Raw genomic sequence first — 19688 nt, forward strand, 5'->3', positions numbered from 1 at the left:
TGCGAGCCATGACAAGTTCTACTTTTACATACATCCAACCAGGGGAAGCATAGATGTGATACTGGTCAGACTGATAGTGAAGGCAGTGGAGCTGGCTGAGAATTCTAGGAAAGAAATTCTTCCCTTCCTGAAGTATAGCAAAGCAAAAGCACTTTTTCTGTTCTGCACTCAGTGTGCTACTATCCAGGTGCTGATGTTTATTCATATCTTAATATCTAAAAATTTATCTAAGAGAAGTAAACAATAGGTCTAATAAATTGCATCTTGCTCCTTGCTCCTTGGGATTCTAGGCAGATCACTGGTATGATTTCAGGAGACCTCTAAATTTAATTAGATTTATTTGGAGGGATGCCATTAAGCAGCGTTTTTCCCACAAAATAATACTTCCACAACTGTCACTTTCCCCTTCGATCTTAAATCAATCAAACTTATCCCAAGACAGTTTTAAAATATATTATCCCTATGGGAAGGCCAAGTACCTAGAATGTGTGGACACCAGTGGGCTGCATTCCTCAGCTCCCACTACTAATGCATTGGGAACTTCATCTACCTATATGCCAGTACAATGAGAATGCAAATAATTCAGAGAAACTCAAACCCTTTATTTTGCTGAGTAAGCATGGATCTGTATGTTTTGAAAATTGCATTCACTGTTGGTGCCTTGGCATGGTTTTGCCTTTTTTCTCACTCATGATTTTACCACCTTGACCAAAGTTATGCAAAGCTGTCCTGCAAGCCCACCACCTACCCAATGGATCATTAGTTATTCTGGAAACCAACTGTTGTATTCTAAATTTTCCCTTAAATGACTGCCACACTGTTCTTAAGGGAATTTCTTTTGGCCTGGTTTCATAAGTTAGAAAACTACAAGCTAGACTCAAGTGAAGAGCAACGGGTTTGGTTTTTTTTTGAAATGTGACTATGCAGATAGACCTCTCAATTTCACACAGAAAGAGAAAACTAAAATTTGACACACAACTAGTAGTGGTGCTGGACCCTGGTATCATAATATTAACACAGATAATCCCTGCTAGAAATTTATGAATCCTCATATGTGAAAATTTGCAATATTTGTGGGATTGGAAGGTTTTCCTTCAGTCTAAATGCAGTCAGCATTTAATGGTCAGTGTGGGTTCAGACATCAGACTGAATATTTTGAGAATACCTATCAGAAGTTATTATCCTCTGCACGGGAACATTAATGTGCAAGCACCATATATTTTTTACTTGGTGCTTTTTGCTTCTCATACATGTCATTCCACAGATGGATTGTCATATTCAGGAACCTGTTACACTAAACAGTGTGACTACACTCGTATTTTGTTTCAATAAAGGATGCCCTTCTAACAAAACCCTCTTGATTGTCCCCTGATTTTCTCTTTTATTTTCCCACCAAAAAAACCCAAAACCCTTTAGGAACTCATTATTGGATTCCTTTAGAATAAAACCAAACCAGGAGAATAACTCCACAAGTCAAACTACTTTACTCAAGCTGCTGATTGTCACTAATTTCAGTGGATCTCAATACACCTCATTTGAAATTTATCTGCCAGATTTGCCGGGTATTTATATCTGACAGATAACAATTCAATGCCATGCTTTCAGCACCATTTCACTGCTCTAATTGTTCATATCAGATTGTGTCCCATGTTAGTATAGATACAGTAGGAGTAGCTACTATAACAAAGAAAATTCCCAAAAGGAGGTGATTACAGAAATGTTGAGATTAGCTTTGCTGTCACTCTTCATTGAGTACTTGGCTTTTTGGATTGTGGAGTCAAGGCAGGGAGAACTGGGATACTACAAACCGTGAATTCAAAAGGGAAAATAAACTGCAATAAGTGCTGGAATTTTTAACTCCTTTTAAAGGAATGACTCTCTAAATATGGAGTTTAACTATCAGAAAAGCAATTTTACACCATCCATCTAAAATATTCATGGTTTGATTTTCTTTGAGCTGTCTCAAAATACAGCACATACAACAGGCTTCTGATTTATTTGCTGTCAAGCTTTTTCCTCTATCATATTAAGGTATTTGTGAAGGTTGAGCTTGTTCCTCCATTATGCAAAGTGTCAGACTGAGGAGAGCTATCAAATTATTTTTCAATGTGAAAGTTTGAAAAAAAAGATATGAGACTAATTATAAGAAAGTGGCTTAAGGCCACTTAAATGGCAAGAGGTCATGCCATTTGCTTCAAACTCTTCAGACTTCTTACTTAGATGACTTTCAAAAAGCTGCTAGTAACAGAAGTTAAGAAATATGCTAGACAAAGTACAACATACATCCTTAATAGTGTATTTCAGTCATAATTTACTCAACAATGAACAGTACTGTTCTGGTAGCTGAAGCAACATCTTAGATGCAGTTCAAACACTGAAGTACAAATCATTTTATTAGCATTTCTATTCATAATAAAATTAGCTACTCTTCATGTTGCTTTCTTTATTTCATAAGGGTTCCTGGACAGATGTATCTGTCCTCTACCTTTCTGGATGACTTCTTGTCCCTCATAAATACAGAATTGTCTAAATTGACCATTGTTGAGCTGGCTACTGATGAATCTAGTTAAAAACTACGAGTAGATTACATATTTGAAAATGTGTACTTATCATAAACATGCTGTGTACAGTTGGTACTGAAATAGATTTATGCAGGATATTGTTCAAAGGTCATGTCCCAGAAGCTGGTTTTTTTTGTACTTATCTACTGAAGAAATAATGTCAGACAGGCTGTGATTCCTTCAAAAGTATTATTATAATTCTTTAAAAATTAATTTTCAAAATTTAAAACCTTTTTTCTAGATACAGAATCAGCGAAAGCACCTGAGCCTTCAAATCCTGAAAACTCAACTGAACCAGCTAAGACAACTCAACAGGAAGAGCATGAACTCAAAGATGGGAAAGAGAATGCTAAGTGAGTAAATTAAAAAAATGTGAAGGTTCTACCTGATATCCTGACTTAACATTTCTGTGTGCCATATTTCAGTTCTTTAAAATTCCCTCCTCTAAGGATATAATGAAGTTTATTTCAATTTCAAGGTAGCGTATATATATATGAGGCATTCATTTATTATGTGCTTTTGTTGTGTGTATCATCCTAAATTGCTGGAATGAGGAAAAGAATTTGCTCAACTACAGTTATATGCTAATTTCAGCAGTGCTGCTGCTGAATTATGACTATATCTTAACAAAAAAGAAAATCTCAAAATTCTTCCCCAAACCTAGAATGTTTGTCACATCATTCCGGCTTGAAACTTTTTACCCTGTACTTTTTTTTTTTTTCCTTTTAGTTGTACCATTAAATCAGCATTAGCCTCAACAATAAGAAGATTAGTACTATCTCTGCCTGAGAAAAGACAAATAAATGAAGCAGTAGTATTCCTTCAGGGGAAAATCTAGGGTCAATGAACCTTTGTAAAAAGCTGCAGTGGCTGTTTTGTGAAAACAAAAATACATATGAAGCCTAGAAGAAAATAAACTTGGAGTAGTCAACAGTAATTTCAGAAGCAGAGATTCATAGTTTCATGGAACCATAGAATTCTTTGGGTTGGAAGGGACCTTTAAAGATCATCAAGTTCAACCCCTCTGCAATGAGCAGGGACAGCTATAAGTGGATTAGGTTGCTCAAAGCCCCATCCCAGCTGAACTTGAATGTTTCCAGGGATGAGGCATCCAACACCTCTGGTAACAGGAGCCAGTGTTCCACCACTCACATTGTAAAAATTTTTTTCCTTATATTTAATCTAAATCTGCCTTCTCTAAATTTAAAACCATTAAACCTTGCCATGTCACAACCCCTGCTAAAATGTTTGCTCACATCTTTCTCACAGGGCCCTTTTAAATACTAAAAGGCTACCAATGAGGTCTCTGAAGCCTTCTCTTCCCCAGGCTGGAAAACCTCAACTCTCTCAGCCTTTCCTCATAGGAGAGGTGCTCCAGACTTCTGATCATGCTTTTGGTTCTCCTTTGGGCCTGCAGATGGTACCACCCAGCTTGGTGTCATCTGCAGATTTGCTGAATGTGCACCTGATGCCTCTGTCATGGAGCTTCCATAGTTTCTCTGGGCAACCTGGCCCACCTTTGACCGCTTTTATTATGAAAATTAAATGGAATTAAATTTGCTTTAACTTTCTTCTTTTGCCTCTCATCCTCTTGCTCCATACCTCTGGCGCTCTTTCTAAATCAGAGTGTGTAGTTAGACTTCATTGCTGCAAGAACACACTGTGGAATTGTGTTCAATTTGTCGTCCACCAAGACTCTCAGATCCTTTTACACAAAGCTGTTATCTAGTCAGTCAGCTCCAAGTCTTTACTCTCACATGGCCTATTTCTATGCATCATGAAGTTTCTGCCTTTTGAGATCACTTTGAGTGGAGAAAAACACGTACACTCAACACAAAACAGGGTAGAAACTCCTCCTGCTTGTCTTTGCCTTCTATTGTTTTGATTATTCTAATGAAACAAAGAAAAAGTCTTTCCCTGACATGGAGTTAATTTATAGAGATGATTACCTGTTTCCTCCCCTTTACTAAGACAAACTTTGTGCCTGGAATTAATCAAGCAAAATGCTACTGCACATGCCTCGATAAAATAATAGATGCAATTAAAAATAACTCTGACTAGAAAGAATGGAAAAGTTATAAATAACTTAGTCACTTCAATGTGAACCACTAGGTCAAAAATTAAAACTTAGATAAGAATCTCCTTTTTTTTAATCATACAATATGTTATTCAATGCTTACAGTTCCACTGGTAAATCTTGTAACCATGGTTAACATAATTGCTATGTGCTTATGAAACAAAAGGGTATGTTGCTTATTAGTAGAAACAAAATCTGTCTTTTAAAAGGAAATTAAAAATATTTACATTAAACATTGCTTTCTCAGAGGTGTTCTGACTCAGAACTATCTATCCAGATATACCTAGCAAGTCTGATTTGAGAAAAAGCTTCTAAAAATACAGTAAATATTTGGTTAATTCTACTGCTAAAACAGCCACTAAATTCTGCAATAGGGTCTGGAAGTCATGGCACTGGTGTCACTGCACTGGCATGAAGCTAAACTAACTAGATTTGTTTGACTCTCAGAGCTGTAGGAAGAATGGTTTTTAAATGTATATTTGAGAAAATTTAATTCATTGCTTCTTCAGGTTCATGGCAGTCTAGACACTGCTTCTGATCAAGATTACTGCCTTATTGAGACTATGTGTTCAAATTTTCTAACTAGAATATTTTTAGGGAAGTCAACTGCCTTTATCAGGTTGCGAAAAGCTGAGAATTTGAGTCAAATAGATACATGTGATCTACAAAAGTAGCAGTAAATGAAACATGCTCGAACCACTGTCTAGCACTGAGGCCAACCAGAACAATACAAAATGCCTCCTGAAGAGTTTGGTTATTGCAAATTTCTAGTTATTTCCATACCTGGGAGTTAATAGGAAAAGTGCTAGTTATATTAGTCAAAGCCATATCAAGGCCTGTTAGGACAGTCAGGATAGTCAGATAAGAGTCCCAATGTCCAACAGTTTTCTCTTTTGTCACTGTTTAATCCATATTTGGATACTGCTCAAACAAAGATCAGTAACCAGTGCTACCCCTTGGGCAACAAACACCAAGCTGTGTGGTGCAGCCTACAAACGAGGGAATGGATGTCATCCGGAGGGACCTTGACAGGCGTGAGAGGTGGCACAAACCTCATGGAGTTCAGAAGGACTAAGTGCAATGTCCTGCAGATGGGTCACCCTAACCACCAGGATCTATACAGCCTGCATGATGAACAGATTGAGAGCAAACCTGCAGAGAAGGACTTGGAGATATACTGGTGAATGAAAAATTAGCCATGGGATGGCAATGTGTGCTCAGAAGTCAAGATCCACCTGTATCCTGGGCTGCATCAAAAAAAGTGTGGCCAGCATGTCAAGGGAGGTGATTCACCTTCATCTACTCCACCCTGCTGAGATTCTACCAGAAGTGCTGCATCCAGCTCTGAAGTCCTCAGTACAAGACATGGTCTAGAGAGAGCCACAAAAATAATCAGAGAGGCTGATTAAAAAAGGCTGAGAGAATTGTGATTGTTCCTGCAATTCTACAAAGAGTAATGATTTTAAAGAGGGCAGATTGAGACTAGATATGAGGATGAAATTGTTTTGTGAAAAGAGTGGTGAGACACTGGTTTTTCAGAGAAGCTGTGAGAACTTCCCCATTGTTGGAAGTTGTTCAAGGTCAGATTGGACCTGACACGGCTCTGTGCAACTTGATCTCGTAGACAATGTCTCTGCCCAAATGGCATAGACTAAATGATCTTTAAAGGTCTCTTGGAAATCAAACAATTCTATGACTCTATGATATTGTTATGGAAATCAAGACTGGCAAAATAGTGGTAGAATTTTCTCACCTGGAATTTCAGATTTTGGCAAGCAGAGCAAGATCCTAGCAACAGACTCCATCAGCAATTCAAAGTGGTGGACCAGGTTTAGTGTCCATCCAGGGAATCCAGTCAGGAGCAAAAAAGACAGGGTCAGTGACAGGGCTGGAAACAAGGCTGCAAGAGAGGACCAGAGTCTGTCTAGGAGACAGAACCAGAGACAGAACAGGAGGTAGACACACCTAGACATAGCTCAGGCAGCGGCCAAGGCTTGACCTGAAGAAGACAACAAAGACCCATGGACATAGAGTGTGGGTGGAAGTTCCACTGGGAGTCCCAGTGCAATTAATTTATGTAGACTATTCTCCTATGCTAATTATCTTTCAAGAGTCAAAGTTTAATCAAAAGTCACCTGATTTGCAAGAAATCATACGTACGGCCATTAACTCTGAGCAATATACTTAATGAAATAAGGTTAATGAATATATATTTTTTCACAATCATATATATCCAGAGCTCATCAACTTCCATGGAAACATTAATAGAAAAGTTTTCACCTTATCTGCTGTTACTGTGACATTTAACTTTTTAAAATGCATCTGTACAGGCCCAGATACATAGAATAAAGAAGAGGGAAGGAAGACAATTTTACTGTTTGGAACAGCACATTTTTTCATTTCCTGTTAAAGAGCAATTTATTTTTTTGCTTGCTAAGTGAATGACAATTTTGACAAATACTGCATTTGGGGAACTATATAAATAATAATAAATAAACTAATATGGGAACTAAAAATTTGCATAGAAATTATTTGTCCTCAAAACAAACAAACAAACAAACAACAATCTGCCTTTCCCTCTCAGCACATCCTCATTTTTAAAACACTCCAGTACATGGTGATGGACATCAATAAAGAGTAGAGACACACAGCTCTGGTCTCAGCCACCTGAACACTGAAAGAAGAAACCCATGAGAATGGATGATGTACCAAGCACTGAATTATGGCTTAGTGACTGAAACATTTAATATCTGCTTCCTAATGACTTGGATAGAATTGCACACAAATTGGCTCTGTCTGACAATATATTTTTTCTCCCCTCTATCTTTATCGATAATGTAATAGAGCAACAGGTAATTTTCATTAATAGCTCTTTGCTGAGCAATAATAACCTCTGGAAGGGTAGGCTAAGACTACCCTGTCTCTTCACAGCAAGAAATAAGGGAGCAGAAGAGCACTCAGCAACTCATTTGCACTCTAATAGAAGACAGGGAGTCTTATTAACAAGAAACTAGCACAAAGGTTCAAGGTATGAGACAAAGAAGTTGCATCAAGACAGAAGAGACAGAGTATGGAAGAAGGTAAACAAAACATCTGAAATATAGAACAGAGAAAATGAAGGAGCACAAAGAGCTTTTATGACCTCTTCTCTGTGTCTTTCAAAAGCCTTTAAGCCCTGTTGAATTTGTAAGAGTATTTCATCTTCCCAGATTACCAAAGAGATTACAATGTACTATTTATACTAAGGCAGTACACTGAAACCCCAATCAAAGATCATGAACCCCTCTGTGCATAAAATAATAATCCATATTTGAAGGCTAAATGTTCAAGACCACAGAAAGGAAAAAATTGCAGTAGGTACCTGGGACTTTCTGTGCTTTTAGATTTTATCTTTTAGATTTCACTGCATTCTCTGTTATGTTTAGAGAAGAACAAAACATTTTATCTGGTATACCACCTTCAGAATCTAGCTATTACAAATAAAATATAAAAATAAAATATAAAATACATTAAATAAATTTAAATAGAATACTAAATTTATAAGAAAAAAATAACATTCCCACACAGAAAGCATACTTGCCTGATTCTGCTTTTTCAAATGCAGAAACACAGCTTTCAACATTTCCAAAGAAAAGTGAACTCCAGTGCTGCAAACTTCCATATGACCATGGCTGGTTGAGGTAAACTGAACTTCATGCTTGTGGTTTGCCTTTCTCATAGACACATCCTATTACTTAATAGACCCTACCAGTCCTATAAAGATTTTTTTTCCCTCTTTAATTTGGCTAATAGCAAGAAAAGAAAACAAAACAAAGATTAAGAGGCAATTTGCTATGTGGTGCATAGCCAGGTTAATAAAGAGAACTCCTGCTGGTAGCATGTTCTTAGTGAGTAATGCACTTCATTTACCTCAATAACCTCGAACAGGAAAATTACTGTGCTTATTAGTGCTTGCCATCCACTGGTTACATCAATTCACCAAGCAGAGGCACCTTGGAGAAGCTATGTCCTATCACAAGTACAGAATCTCAGCACATCAGTGAAACAGACCCAGTATCAACCCTCTGCAGAGTCTCTAGAAATCCTTGATTAGTGTAGGAACACCAGAGATGTACGAAAATGATGCTCCTGGCAATAAACTCCAGTCAAATTTAGATGAAGTAAAACAAGGCCAATGCTGGGCCTTACGAAAAATCCCAGTTTAAACACGAGTCACGTGTGAATTTTATGGAGAGTTAATACATTTCCTTAGTTGTCTCCAGCTAATCACTGCAGTACTTGAAATTGTAAACAGATGTAATGCATCTAGTATATTTATTACACCTGACTGAAAAGATATTAATGTGTTAAAAAGAAAAATACTTTTCTTAGCACTTATATTCCTTCTGCTTAGGCCTTTTTTCTTTTGCAGAGCCTGTCACTTTACTTCTTGGATATCAGTTTCTGAAATTACTACATTGAGAACCTACAAATTAAATAGAAAGGTGATGGTGTGCTGTCTGTACCAAAATGGATTAAACTTGCTGTAATCTTTGCTGAATTGCATTTTCCCAGAGCCTTTAAATTCTATCCAATCTGCAGGATGCAGTTACCCTTGCTATTTAATTTCACTCACTCTGCATGGCAATCAAGTAGGTAGCCTGAAATTAAAAAGTAGAAGATTCAGAAGTTTTCCATTGAAGAATAAATGAAGCGAGGAAAGGATAGGAATGTCATTATACAGACTGAAATGCTGGGTTTTTTTACCTTTGCATTATTTCAAATAATATACTCATAATATTAATATATATTTACTGTTAACCATATCAATGGAAGAAATTTGGATTTTTGGAATATTTAACAAAGGATGGATATAGTTTGTCTTAATTTTCTGCTGATTGATTTCTTTGATTAAAAGCAATTTCTGTGCATTTTGTGTAAATCTCCCATTCAATTAATAGTTTTCAAAGTAAGAAAAAACCTTTTTGTAAATGGAGAAATTAGAATTTATTCAAAATATTATCCCTGCTATTATATGTTGAGTCATTTTCAGAGAAAAAAGCAAAACAATGAGCACTGTGACAGGAACACAATGTGTATTACTATGTGTAATATAAAACTTTACATTTAAATTGCACTCGTATTTAAATCACATTTTTACCAATTATTTGTAAATATATCAGGGCCTTTCTTGACAAGTCTAAGAGGTATATAGATCTAAGACATAATGCTTATCATTTAGTAAAGAAAACTGATTATTACTTCCTGACAAGTGTAAGTATTCATGCCTATGTTTAATCTCGTCCAACATATTTTATTAAAACACCCTGTCCCCAGTTATTTACTCTTTTCCAAATCTTAGCAATTTAGGATGAAAACATCCCATGCTGTACAGCCCAAGAGAGGAAGAGATGAAACAGTGACAGGAGAGATATGAGGGTCAGATGAGAAGTCAAACACATCTGGCAGCCCAGTTTTATTCAGAACCCTGGGTAAATGATACTCAGGAGAAGAAGTGTGATGAGCAGTGCCTGCAGGGAACACACCTCCTTTGTTGCTGCTTTTGGAAAGGAGTGTGCCAGGGTCCTGCAGAAGGGGAAAGGATGGTCATAAATAGCGGGAATTGCAAGTCATCTCAGAGGAATCGGTTCTTTCTCTCTGAGTTTCTTTGTGATCCTGGGAAAGGTACTTGTAGCCAGTTCCTACACAGGCTGCTGCATAACAGTTTGCCATAATGAAAGTAGATTTGCAACACAGATGGTCACACCAAGGTAATTTTATAAAATTAGCACAGGCAACAATGGCCCATGGCATGAAGTTTGGGAACACACACTGAAAATTATAGAATTAGCTGACATTCTTACTCATCATACAATTATTACCCTTGTAGCAAATCCTTTCCATTTGGGAAAAAAAAAAAAATAGAAAACTGAAATGTGCAAATGGCCAAAACAGTGAGATAAAAGAGAAGGGACAATTACTTTTACCCCATGTTCAAAATGCATAGGACAAATTGTACCAAAAGAGGAATTGTACCACTGAGGAAGAAGAAATTGCAAAATGAAGCTAGTGAAGCACAGAAATAAATTCTTTGGGAAGATTATGGAATAGCCATGACTAGACATATTTCAGAAAAGGTTAGATAAGAATCTTTCAGGTGTACCTCATTCTGCTTTGAGCTGTGAGGACGGGATATCCCAAACTTTTCTACAGCCTTATGGTTGTATGATTATTTTAGGGACTCTATGAAAACAGATGACAAATGAAGGCATCCATTGGAAATTAAGTTTTTCAAATTTGAGACTTTTCTCCAGCCTTTGAAAACATTCACAATGGGAAATTTTATAGAATTTTTATTTTAGTTTTTAATTCCCTGCACATTAAGAAAAACTGAAAGATAGAAAATAGGAAGAAGGGTTTGTGCAGTGCTCATGAACTCTGTACAGCACTGTATCATACTCTGATTAAATTATTTTACATAGCCATAAATTAAAGGCTTATGTAAATAAGGTATGTGTTTGCATTTAAATGTTAAAATGTTAAAAATTCCTGATAAGTGGCAGATGCCCAAACAGATTTAATTACTTACAGATAAGAAAGCCCCAATGACACAATAGCAACAGATAAGGAAATAAATTAGAATTATGTCCTTAGACTATTATACTTTTGTTCTAAAGCAATTAGTATTAGAAATTATTCTGTCCTTATTTTGCATGCCATAGTAAATACTGAAATTAAACAACTTTATATCACCTTAAGGAAAGGTGACTTTTTCATAGGTAATTGATATTTTCAACATTCATACTACTTTCTTTCTGCTACTTTTACAGTTGCTACTGCAGAATTTTTAATTAAAATAAAATCTTATTCACATTTTAATATGGTACCTCAGTGAGAGTTCCATGTGTTCAGCATTGAGTCAGACTTCTCCTTAGAGAGTACTGTAAAGAAGATTAGAGGATTCACAGATTGTTGTGATTGAATAACTAGGAGGATTGTCAAAGAAGCTGCTGTTAAAAAAATTTGAGCTAAAAAGCAGGAATCTCTGCAGCCTGGATAATTAGATTTCAGTCTGCATTGCATCAAGAAGTTTATTCTGAGTTCAATACCAATGGATAAATCTGAAAGATAGTGCCTTTCTTGAACACTGTTGCTTCCATATCTCTTTTTCTTTATGAATACAACATGAGATTTGGGAAATGATTGATCCATGCATTTTTTTTTTCAAGCACATTTTCTTAGGGCCCAAACAAGCATGATCTCTGTACAAAGATTCTGAGCTACAGGAGAGTCATGAATTCCAATGGAAAGATTTTTTTATATGTTGCCTGTATGAAGCTCATAAATGCTTATGGCCCATTCTTGCATATACATGCATAAAACCAAAACAAACACTAATATTATGGTATCACTATGTTTAAATTAATGAAACAGGTAATAAAATACATAGTAAGACAAAGGAAAATCAGTTTAAAATAAAATTGCGTACTGAAAAACAACTGAATCCTAAAATGAAATTAAATAAAAATGTGATTTGTTCTGTTTTATTGCGAAGAAAGGTCAATATAATGCCAGTATTTAAAAAATGCAGCAAATAGAAAAGGACATAATCTTCTGTATCAGTAAAGACACTTTATCAGACACTTTCCCTTGCTAGGGGTGGTTCAGATTAGCTTTTAGGAAAAAAGATTATCACTGAAAGAGTGGAAAGGCATTGGGATAAACTGCCCAGGCAAGTATTTCAATGTGGCACTTGATCTTGAAGTTCTCTTCCAAATTTGATGATTCTGTGATTAAAGGAAAAGATGATGGGTCAGAGGAAGACACTTTTTTCAAGACTGTTAAGGAAAATTAAAATTTAATTAAGAGCTTTTTGAAAGTCTATGGAATCTAATGTGTGAAGAGCTTGTTCCAAGGCTTTAGGATAATATATTTATCTTAGAAACTTCTTAACACTGGAGCTGTTAAGATTTTTGGAAGAAGAATCAGGTGGTAAATATACAGGTTAAGTCACTTATCCACCTTTATATATATATAAATATTTATATATTTCAAACTTGTTTGCTGAAAACTATTTCCTGTCATGTGGCATACATTCTTTTGCTTTCTTGGGAATCACACAGCCTACAACAGTCTTCATGCTCTTAGCTAATATAATCTTGAAGTCTGTCTCACTTGTTTCAACTGCTCCTCACTCATAGTAAAAACAGCCTAGAGTTCTGGTCATTAAAGGCTTGGAAACTTTCTTCAGACATTTAACTCATGATAATTCACTGTGCCTCTGTTCACATTTATTCTTCTCACAATAATTTTTCTCAGCTCAAATACCTATTTTCCCATGGTTCTCCACCCAAATTTGATCTTATAGACAATGATCTTATTATGTCTAAATTTGTTTATTTGTCCTTTTCAAAGTCATGTTCCCAGCAGTCTTGGCCATTCCAAGAGACTTTCTTGAGTCTCCCGTGGAAATACACCTTTTGAGTTTGGCTGGTCAAAATAATCCTCACATTGGCCTCTATCCCAAAATTAATGCTAATTTCCCTGGCAGTATGTCATATGCATTCTACAGTTACATTTACACCAGCATTTTTCATAGCCAGATTGTGTATGGCTCATAAGCAACTTCCCTTTGACTAAACACTTGGACATTTATCCTTTTGTCACCTGCAACTGATGATCCCAGCATTTACAAAAGAAATTCTTACAATACAGTTCTAAGTAGGTGCCTGCAGTATGGGACATTAGATTTGTCCTCATTTCTATTACTTGGACTAAATAATTACAATTTTCCTGCATAGAAATCATTCCTACTTTTTAATATTCCAAATCCAAGGTTCTATTAAACATCATTAGTACACTACTACATTTTGTACCAAAATCATGAAGGAGAACATTAAAGCTCACTCTTAAAACCCTGTCAGCACCCTGTGTGGATAAAGGAGAATAGTCCCTCTTCACAATCAATTCAGAGCAGAAACATTAGTCATTCTGAACCTCTCCTCAGGGAAGCCTTTTTTTTGGACTATAAAGACAGAATAATAAAAATAGTGAGTTAGCTTTTTGGAATACCTCTCTTGCTGTACCAAGCGAGTGACTAACATGTTTGATTTCTACTCTTACAAGTTTTCCTAGTAATTTAGGATGACTGATCTTAGGCTTGGAATTCAGGGCTTCTTTGGCATTACTTACACTGGGATTGTCAGCAAAAACTGAGGATGTGTTTTTGAATCAATACATTTCATGATGCCTTGAATTATATTTTTCTGTCTCCAAAATCTTTCTCATCCTTGCCATCATGTTTTGTGTATTATCATATCCATCTGAAAATTTATTATCTGAATTAAAGGGCCTCCATAATTTATTCAGAAAAGACAATTTATTTTTTCAAGACACAGATTGTAAATGCAATCATAAACCACAACATCAGAGCTCAATAAAAACATTGAAAGCTCTATTGCAAGACCAAGGACTCTATTTCCGTGTAATCAGAAGAAAGTTCCTTAATTGCTGCAAAAAAAAATAGGGTTATAACTGAAATGAGCAAAATGTCTTATGGATACTTTCCAGGCAGCATACATTTATGAAATACATGTTTTCAGGGGTCATTTGGTAGATAAAACTGAATTGAACCCAGGAATTTGGTGTTTGTGGCCAGAAAAAGGGAGATTGTAATTAAGTAAAAAGGCAGATTGTAATTAAGTAAAGGGCAGACCTTCTGAAATAACTATTGCAATTCTTATCAGTGTTTGTTTGAACTCTTAGCACAGAAAACTTCCAAGCCACAGTACTTAACAGCTGTTGCATACATTACTATTCTAATGTACTAAATACTGTACTAAAGTACAGTATTTCCATAGCCTATTTCAAGGTTATATTCTTTTACTATGCTATACATGTCTTAATCTCTTGTGGCTTGGGGAGAATAAAGGCACTGCAATTTTATCACTAAACAAACAAGTATAAATATAAAAGTTACAAAAATAAAATCTAAAAATGAAAAATATCAGAAAACTACATTGTTATACTTCTCATGTTACATATATTGCTATCATTAAACAAAATATGTCTAAGGTAGTAACAAGACTGTGTGTGCATAGTACATGAGTTGCCATCCTGATTTTCATTTCCACATGAAATTACTTGCACAGGGAGTAAGCATTTCCACTCTGTAAAGGACTACATGGATATAGACCTAGACCTATTGTAACATACTGCACAAAAGTCAAAGATAAATTGCTTAAAGAGAAAACATCCTTCAAGAATAACAGCTTAGAATCAAATCCTAGCAGCACATGAAGCGAGAGAAGGAGTCAAGTTTAATTAAAAGTGATTTAGTGAAATTTAAATGGGCTTCATTAGCCCAGTCAATTTAAAGTGCATCCCCCCCACAAAGTACATATACAATAAACATCCTCAAATTAGCTGTGTTCAACATGAGGCTTCTTCCATCTGTATTAACCAAAGAAAATTTAAAGTAAGCATTTCATTACAAGAAAATAATGGAGTAGGAGTTAATGCAAGCCAAATGAGAAGCAGGGCAAGGAAAATCAATTTCTCATCAACTGCGGGGCAAATAACTTTAAACTAAGTCACACAGATTCTAATCTGTACCAAATGGAAACATGGTTCCTCTGTGCTACATTGCACCAAATCCATGATTGAGGAGACTTTAACTTTTGTTGGAAAATCTGTTAAATAAGAGGAAAATCTTAAGCAATCTGTAGTTTATTCCTAGAAAGAAGATAGAAGGGGCCTTTGGCATGACACTTGTAAGTGGCACCTAACTATAAAATAGCTAATGACCTGAGCAAATTCAGCAACCTTAAAGACTAAGAACTATTTTAAAGTCTTTGCACAGAAGCAAAAAAACATATTGTGAAATGTTAGCTCAAAACAAGAAAGCATGTCATTACATTGCAGATAGTCTGAGCAAAGGGACAACGTGACACAAAAGGAACTGTGATGAGATTACAAAATGCATCAGAACTGTTTTGATTAATCTCCTGTCTGAGGAGTTTTAAGAAATAGACAGTATACAAGACTTCAATTAGAGGAATGACAAGCATATACTTCCAAACTTTTGATTCTGTTGTTGCTTCTAGCAGCGTATCTCCACTTTATCCAATGGTTTTGTTGCTGGAAGATTTTTGCATGCTTAAATTATACTTCCTTGGGGACTGTGATTTGTGTTGAGTCTCCAGAACACTGCTTCTCAAAAAGCTACACACATCCCACTCTGACACTTTCCTTTTTTAGCTACAGCTCCTTCTGTTAGAAATTTCAAAATAGGTTGAGGTCTTGAGGAGACATGGTGTTTATTCAAAGATCACTTTGCAGTGGTGTTTTCTTCCCTATTTCTTCTATGCCACTTCTTCTCTACCCAAGGTACTGTCATACCACTTTCCCCCTACTCACATTTGGGAAGATTTTCTCACAAATTGGACATTTCAAGCATATGTCACTTTTGGTCTGCTGCTATTCTTGCCGAAGCCACATTGCTGTGATACTTGGGACAGAATTGAAAGACTGCTGAGAAGGAAAGAACAATTTCCTGCTGTAGCCCCTATATATATTCCTATCCTGTATGCCCCTATTTGGCATAGCTTTCAGGATTTCAGTACAGGGGTGGTAATTGTGACCTGCCTGGGAGGAGACCTTGAGCTGCCCCGTGCCAGTCACAGCCATTTCCAGCCATCTCTGACATCCCTATGTCACATCCGCTGAGAAGGGTGGAGTCAAGCATACAGAAAAAAAAAATCCCATGTCCTGGTCTCTTCATAGAGGAAGTCCATATGTGTGGCCCAGCTGCCAGCTGAGCTGCATTCAAAAACAACCCCACTCTGCAAAATCAGACAGTAGCAAGTAATCAAGGATGAAATTTCAAGTACAAATAAGCACAGAAGAGTTGATCAAGAATCACTTTCACCTAGATTTTCTATTTGACTGTCAGCATGCATAAAACCTAATGAAAGCATTAGTTCCAGTGCTAAGTATGAGTTTGCAGGTGTTTGAAAATCAATAGTTCTCAGGTTTGAACAAATGCTGTGAGTGCTGGAATATCAGCTTAGTGTTACTATGAGCAAACTCTTAGCAGAAAAAGAAGAAACTTCAGCAAGAAGAGTTTTGCTTCCACTGAAAACAGATGAATTTTTTTTTTTTTACCTCATGTTACCCATAATAAACCATAAAAAACATAGATTAAATCAATTTTCCAAACATTAGGAAGTGTAAAGCAAGCATAAATCCCTCCTCCTCTACCTGCATTTCCTGTCATCATTAGGATATTTCCATGTAACAATGAGCACATTTTTATACACAGATGTGAAGAGGATGCCTTGTAACTTAGTGAAGACATCAGGTAAGCTCTAGGCCTTGCACAGCCACAGTGGGACTTGGTGAAAAGCAGCAGTGCAATAGGCTAAACAGGGTACCCTGACCTTCTCTGCTTGAAATAACACACAGACTGCTGCTGACATGAGCAGGAGGCAAGAGCAGGTAACAAGCCTTTTATCTCCTTTTGTTTTAATTAGCACACAGAAGCCAGCACGTCCAGGTTTCCAAACAAATGAGTATACTGATGCCCAACTTCATGAGATTGTCAAAAAATTGCGTGAAAGGGCAAATGTGTATAAGGAAAAGCTGAATGACCCAGTGATATCTTCACCTGAAGCAAGTCCTCCAGTTTGTAAGTCCACTTTGTATTCCTAAGCTTCTAGAAATAACTGTGCATTTGTTCAGCTTAAAACTGAAAATAATTTTGTGGTAACAAAATAATGTGTTCATTTTTTTGCTAGTGTTTTTTTATCCACTGGAAAGCAACCCTTTGTGCCCTAAGAAGTCAATTTGTTCATATTTTTCTACAGTAAAACAGAGTCCTTAGGTACAACCTCCCTTTGAATGATATCACTGAAGAATTTGGGGAAAAAACTTATAGAGGCAGTATCTAGAATCATTTGTGTCAAGAAGTTTTCTGGATTTTGAAATAGCTCCCAGAGATATTTATTCATGGAGATGAATCTGAAACATATGAAGAAACATGTATATATTGTATGAGTGGATGTTTGTCACTTTGATAAGGGATCTTGTGTGTAAATAAAGTAAATAAAATTTTAGCATTGACAGAAATCTGGACACACTGAAGACTTTAAGTCCATGCTTTAGGTAGAGCTAACTCATCTGACATAAATTAATCATTTACTTTTGACAAAATATTAAACATAAATTAATTTTTCTCCTCTTCAGAGGAAAGTTTGACTTTCCTTTTCATTTCCACAAAGATTTGAGTGTGGTGGTTTTATGTTCTGGCACTTTTTAGAAGCTGTTCATTGAGTGTGTGTTTTTTAAAAAGCTCTAAAAATGGTGCCTGAAGAAAAATAAAATATACCAACTGATAAATTATTTTTTTTTAAAAAATTGTTTCTTTGCTGATCTACCTTATTTCCAGGGAAATTCAGTAATATAGATATTGAACTCTGTAACATAAGTGTCCTTTTTATGAGAGCAGTTGCACATGTTTATACCAGTGGTGATTTTACTCTTCAAGTGTTTTTCTGTGTATTTAATATAGTGAATTTAGCCACTGTCCAGTGTTTTTAGAACATATTTTAACGTTATGAAGCTTTTGTTCATGTTAAAACAGGGTGTATTAATTGAGCCATTATTAAAATGCCAATATTTTTGGTAATCTCTGTGTCTAGCACCAAAGAAGGCTCCACCCCCACCAAAAGAAGAAAAAAAAGATGAAAAAAAAGAAGAAAAGAAAGAGGAAGCAGAAGCAAAGCCAGAGGAGGATCATTACTGTGATATGCTGTGCTGTAAATTCAAAAAACCTCCAATGAAAAAATACATGGAGTACATGAAGCTACCAGAAACCATTGACTCATACACAGGTACATTTAAAGCTGTGTAATAGAATGGGGTATAAGGTCATATTGAAGTGATCTGGTATTGCATGGCACCTGTGAGCTACCATAAGATACATATTCCAGTTTGCAACTCCCAGGGACACAAAGGTCCTGTCCTAAACAACATTTATTCCAAACAGGGATCATCAAACATGAGTTGCAAAGATGGTATTCACGAAGGTGTACTGCAAACTGACCAGAATTAGAACCCAAGTCTTCTATTTCTTGATGTGGAATTTGTACCATTCATTAGGGCCAAACAGTTCTTTTGTCAGTTGTAATACACATGAGCACTATGCAAAATGATCACATAAGTTTCTTCAGATGGACTGAATTCTATATGCTCTCATTTTTGCACGTTCCTTCTGTGACTTCTGTTTCCAAGCTATGTCACTTCAGCAGCATTCCAGCTGCAAAAGGGAGAATGGGAGGCTGGTCCCAATCCTGGGAGACCCATTCTTCCCAGAGACTGCAGCAGAATGAATGTGTCTGTACAAATGACAATAGGCTCCAGTTTCACCCCTCGACACTCAATGCTTTTCTCTTTCAGATCGCCGTTACGTGGCGTGGCTCATGCTTGTGACAATTGCCTATAACTGGAACTGCTGGTTCATTCCCCTGCGCTATGTGTTCCCATACCAAACCCCCAGTAACACAATATATTGGCTTGTCATTGATGTAATGTGTGATATCTGCTACCTGTGCGACTTAATCATCTTCCAGCCCCGAGTGCGGTTTATCAGAGGGGGAGATATAATAGTAAGTATTGGAAGTGGGACTTCCATGGGCAGTAGTTGTGTGTTAGAGTATAGAAATTCATCCAATCTGACAATTCTTTTTTATCCCTATGTCAAATCTATGCAACTTTTTTTACTTATTAAAGGATACATATATTTTTCATCACTGACCTTCCATTCTACACTGACATTCCATTATCTCCTGTAGGAAGAAACACATCCATTACCTGAATTTTTAAAAATTGAAAAAAAATATTTGAAAGTAACAGATGAGAGCAGCTGAAACAGGCATGCAGCTCTAAACTGATTCCTCACAGGAATCTGTGATCATATGTACTCATGTATATATATATGTCTGACTGTTTGTATGTTTGTGTGAAATTTTCACCTATTTGCCTTGTACCAGAATCCCAATTGAAGACAGGGC

At 36.3% G+C, this 19688-nt stretch overlaps 1 protein-coding gene across 1 annotated transcript in view; it reads left to right on the top strand.

Moving 5' to 3' along the window:
• Nucleotides 1-19688, top strand: part of CNGB3 (cyclic nucleotide gated channel subunit beta 3) — a 58490-nt gene that overhangs the window by 8483 nt on the left and 30319 nt on the right. The window contains exons 3-6 of the mRNA XM_086883563.1: nucleotides 2803-2914; nucleotides 17151-17305; nucleotides 18318-18509; nucleotides 19075-19283. Of these exons, the coding sequence (XP_086739689.1) occupies nucleotides 2803-2914; nucleotides 17151-17305; nucleotides 18318-18509; nucleotides 19075-19283 (668 nt within the window). The remainder of the gene's footprint in view (nucleotides 1-2802; nucleotides 2915-17150; nucleotides 17306-18317; nucleotides 18510-19074; nucleotides 19284-19688) is intronic.

This window comes from Cyanistes caeruleus, chromosome 1 (genome assembly GCF_971803275.1).
Source record: "Cyanistes caeruleus chromosome 1, bCyaCae1.hap1.1, whole genome shotgun sequence".
NCBI classification, from domain to species: Eukaryota; Metazoa; Chordata; class Aves; order Passeriformes; family Paridae; genus Cyanistes; species Cyanistes caeruleus.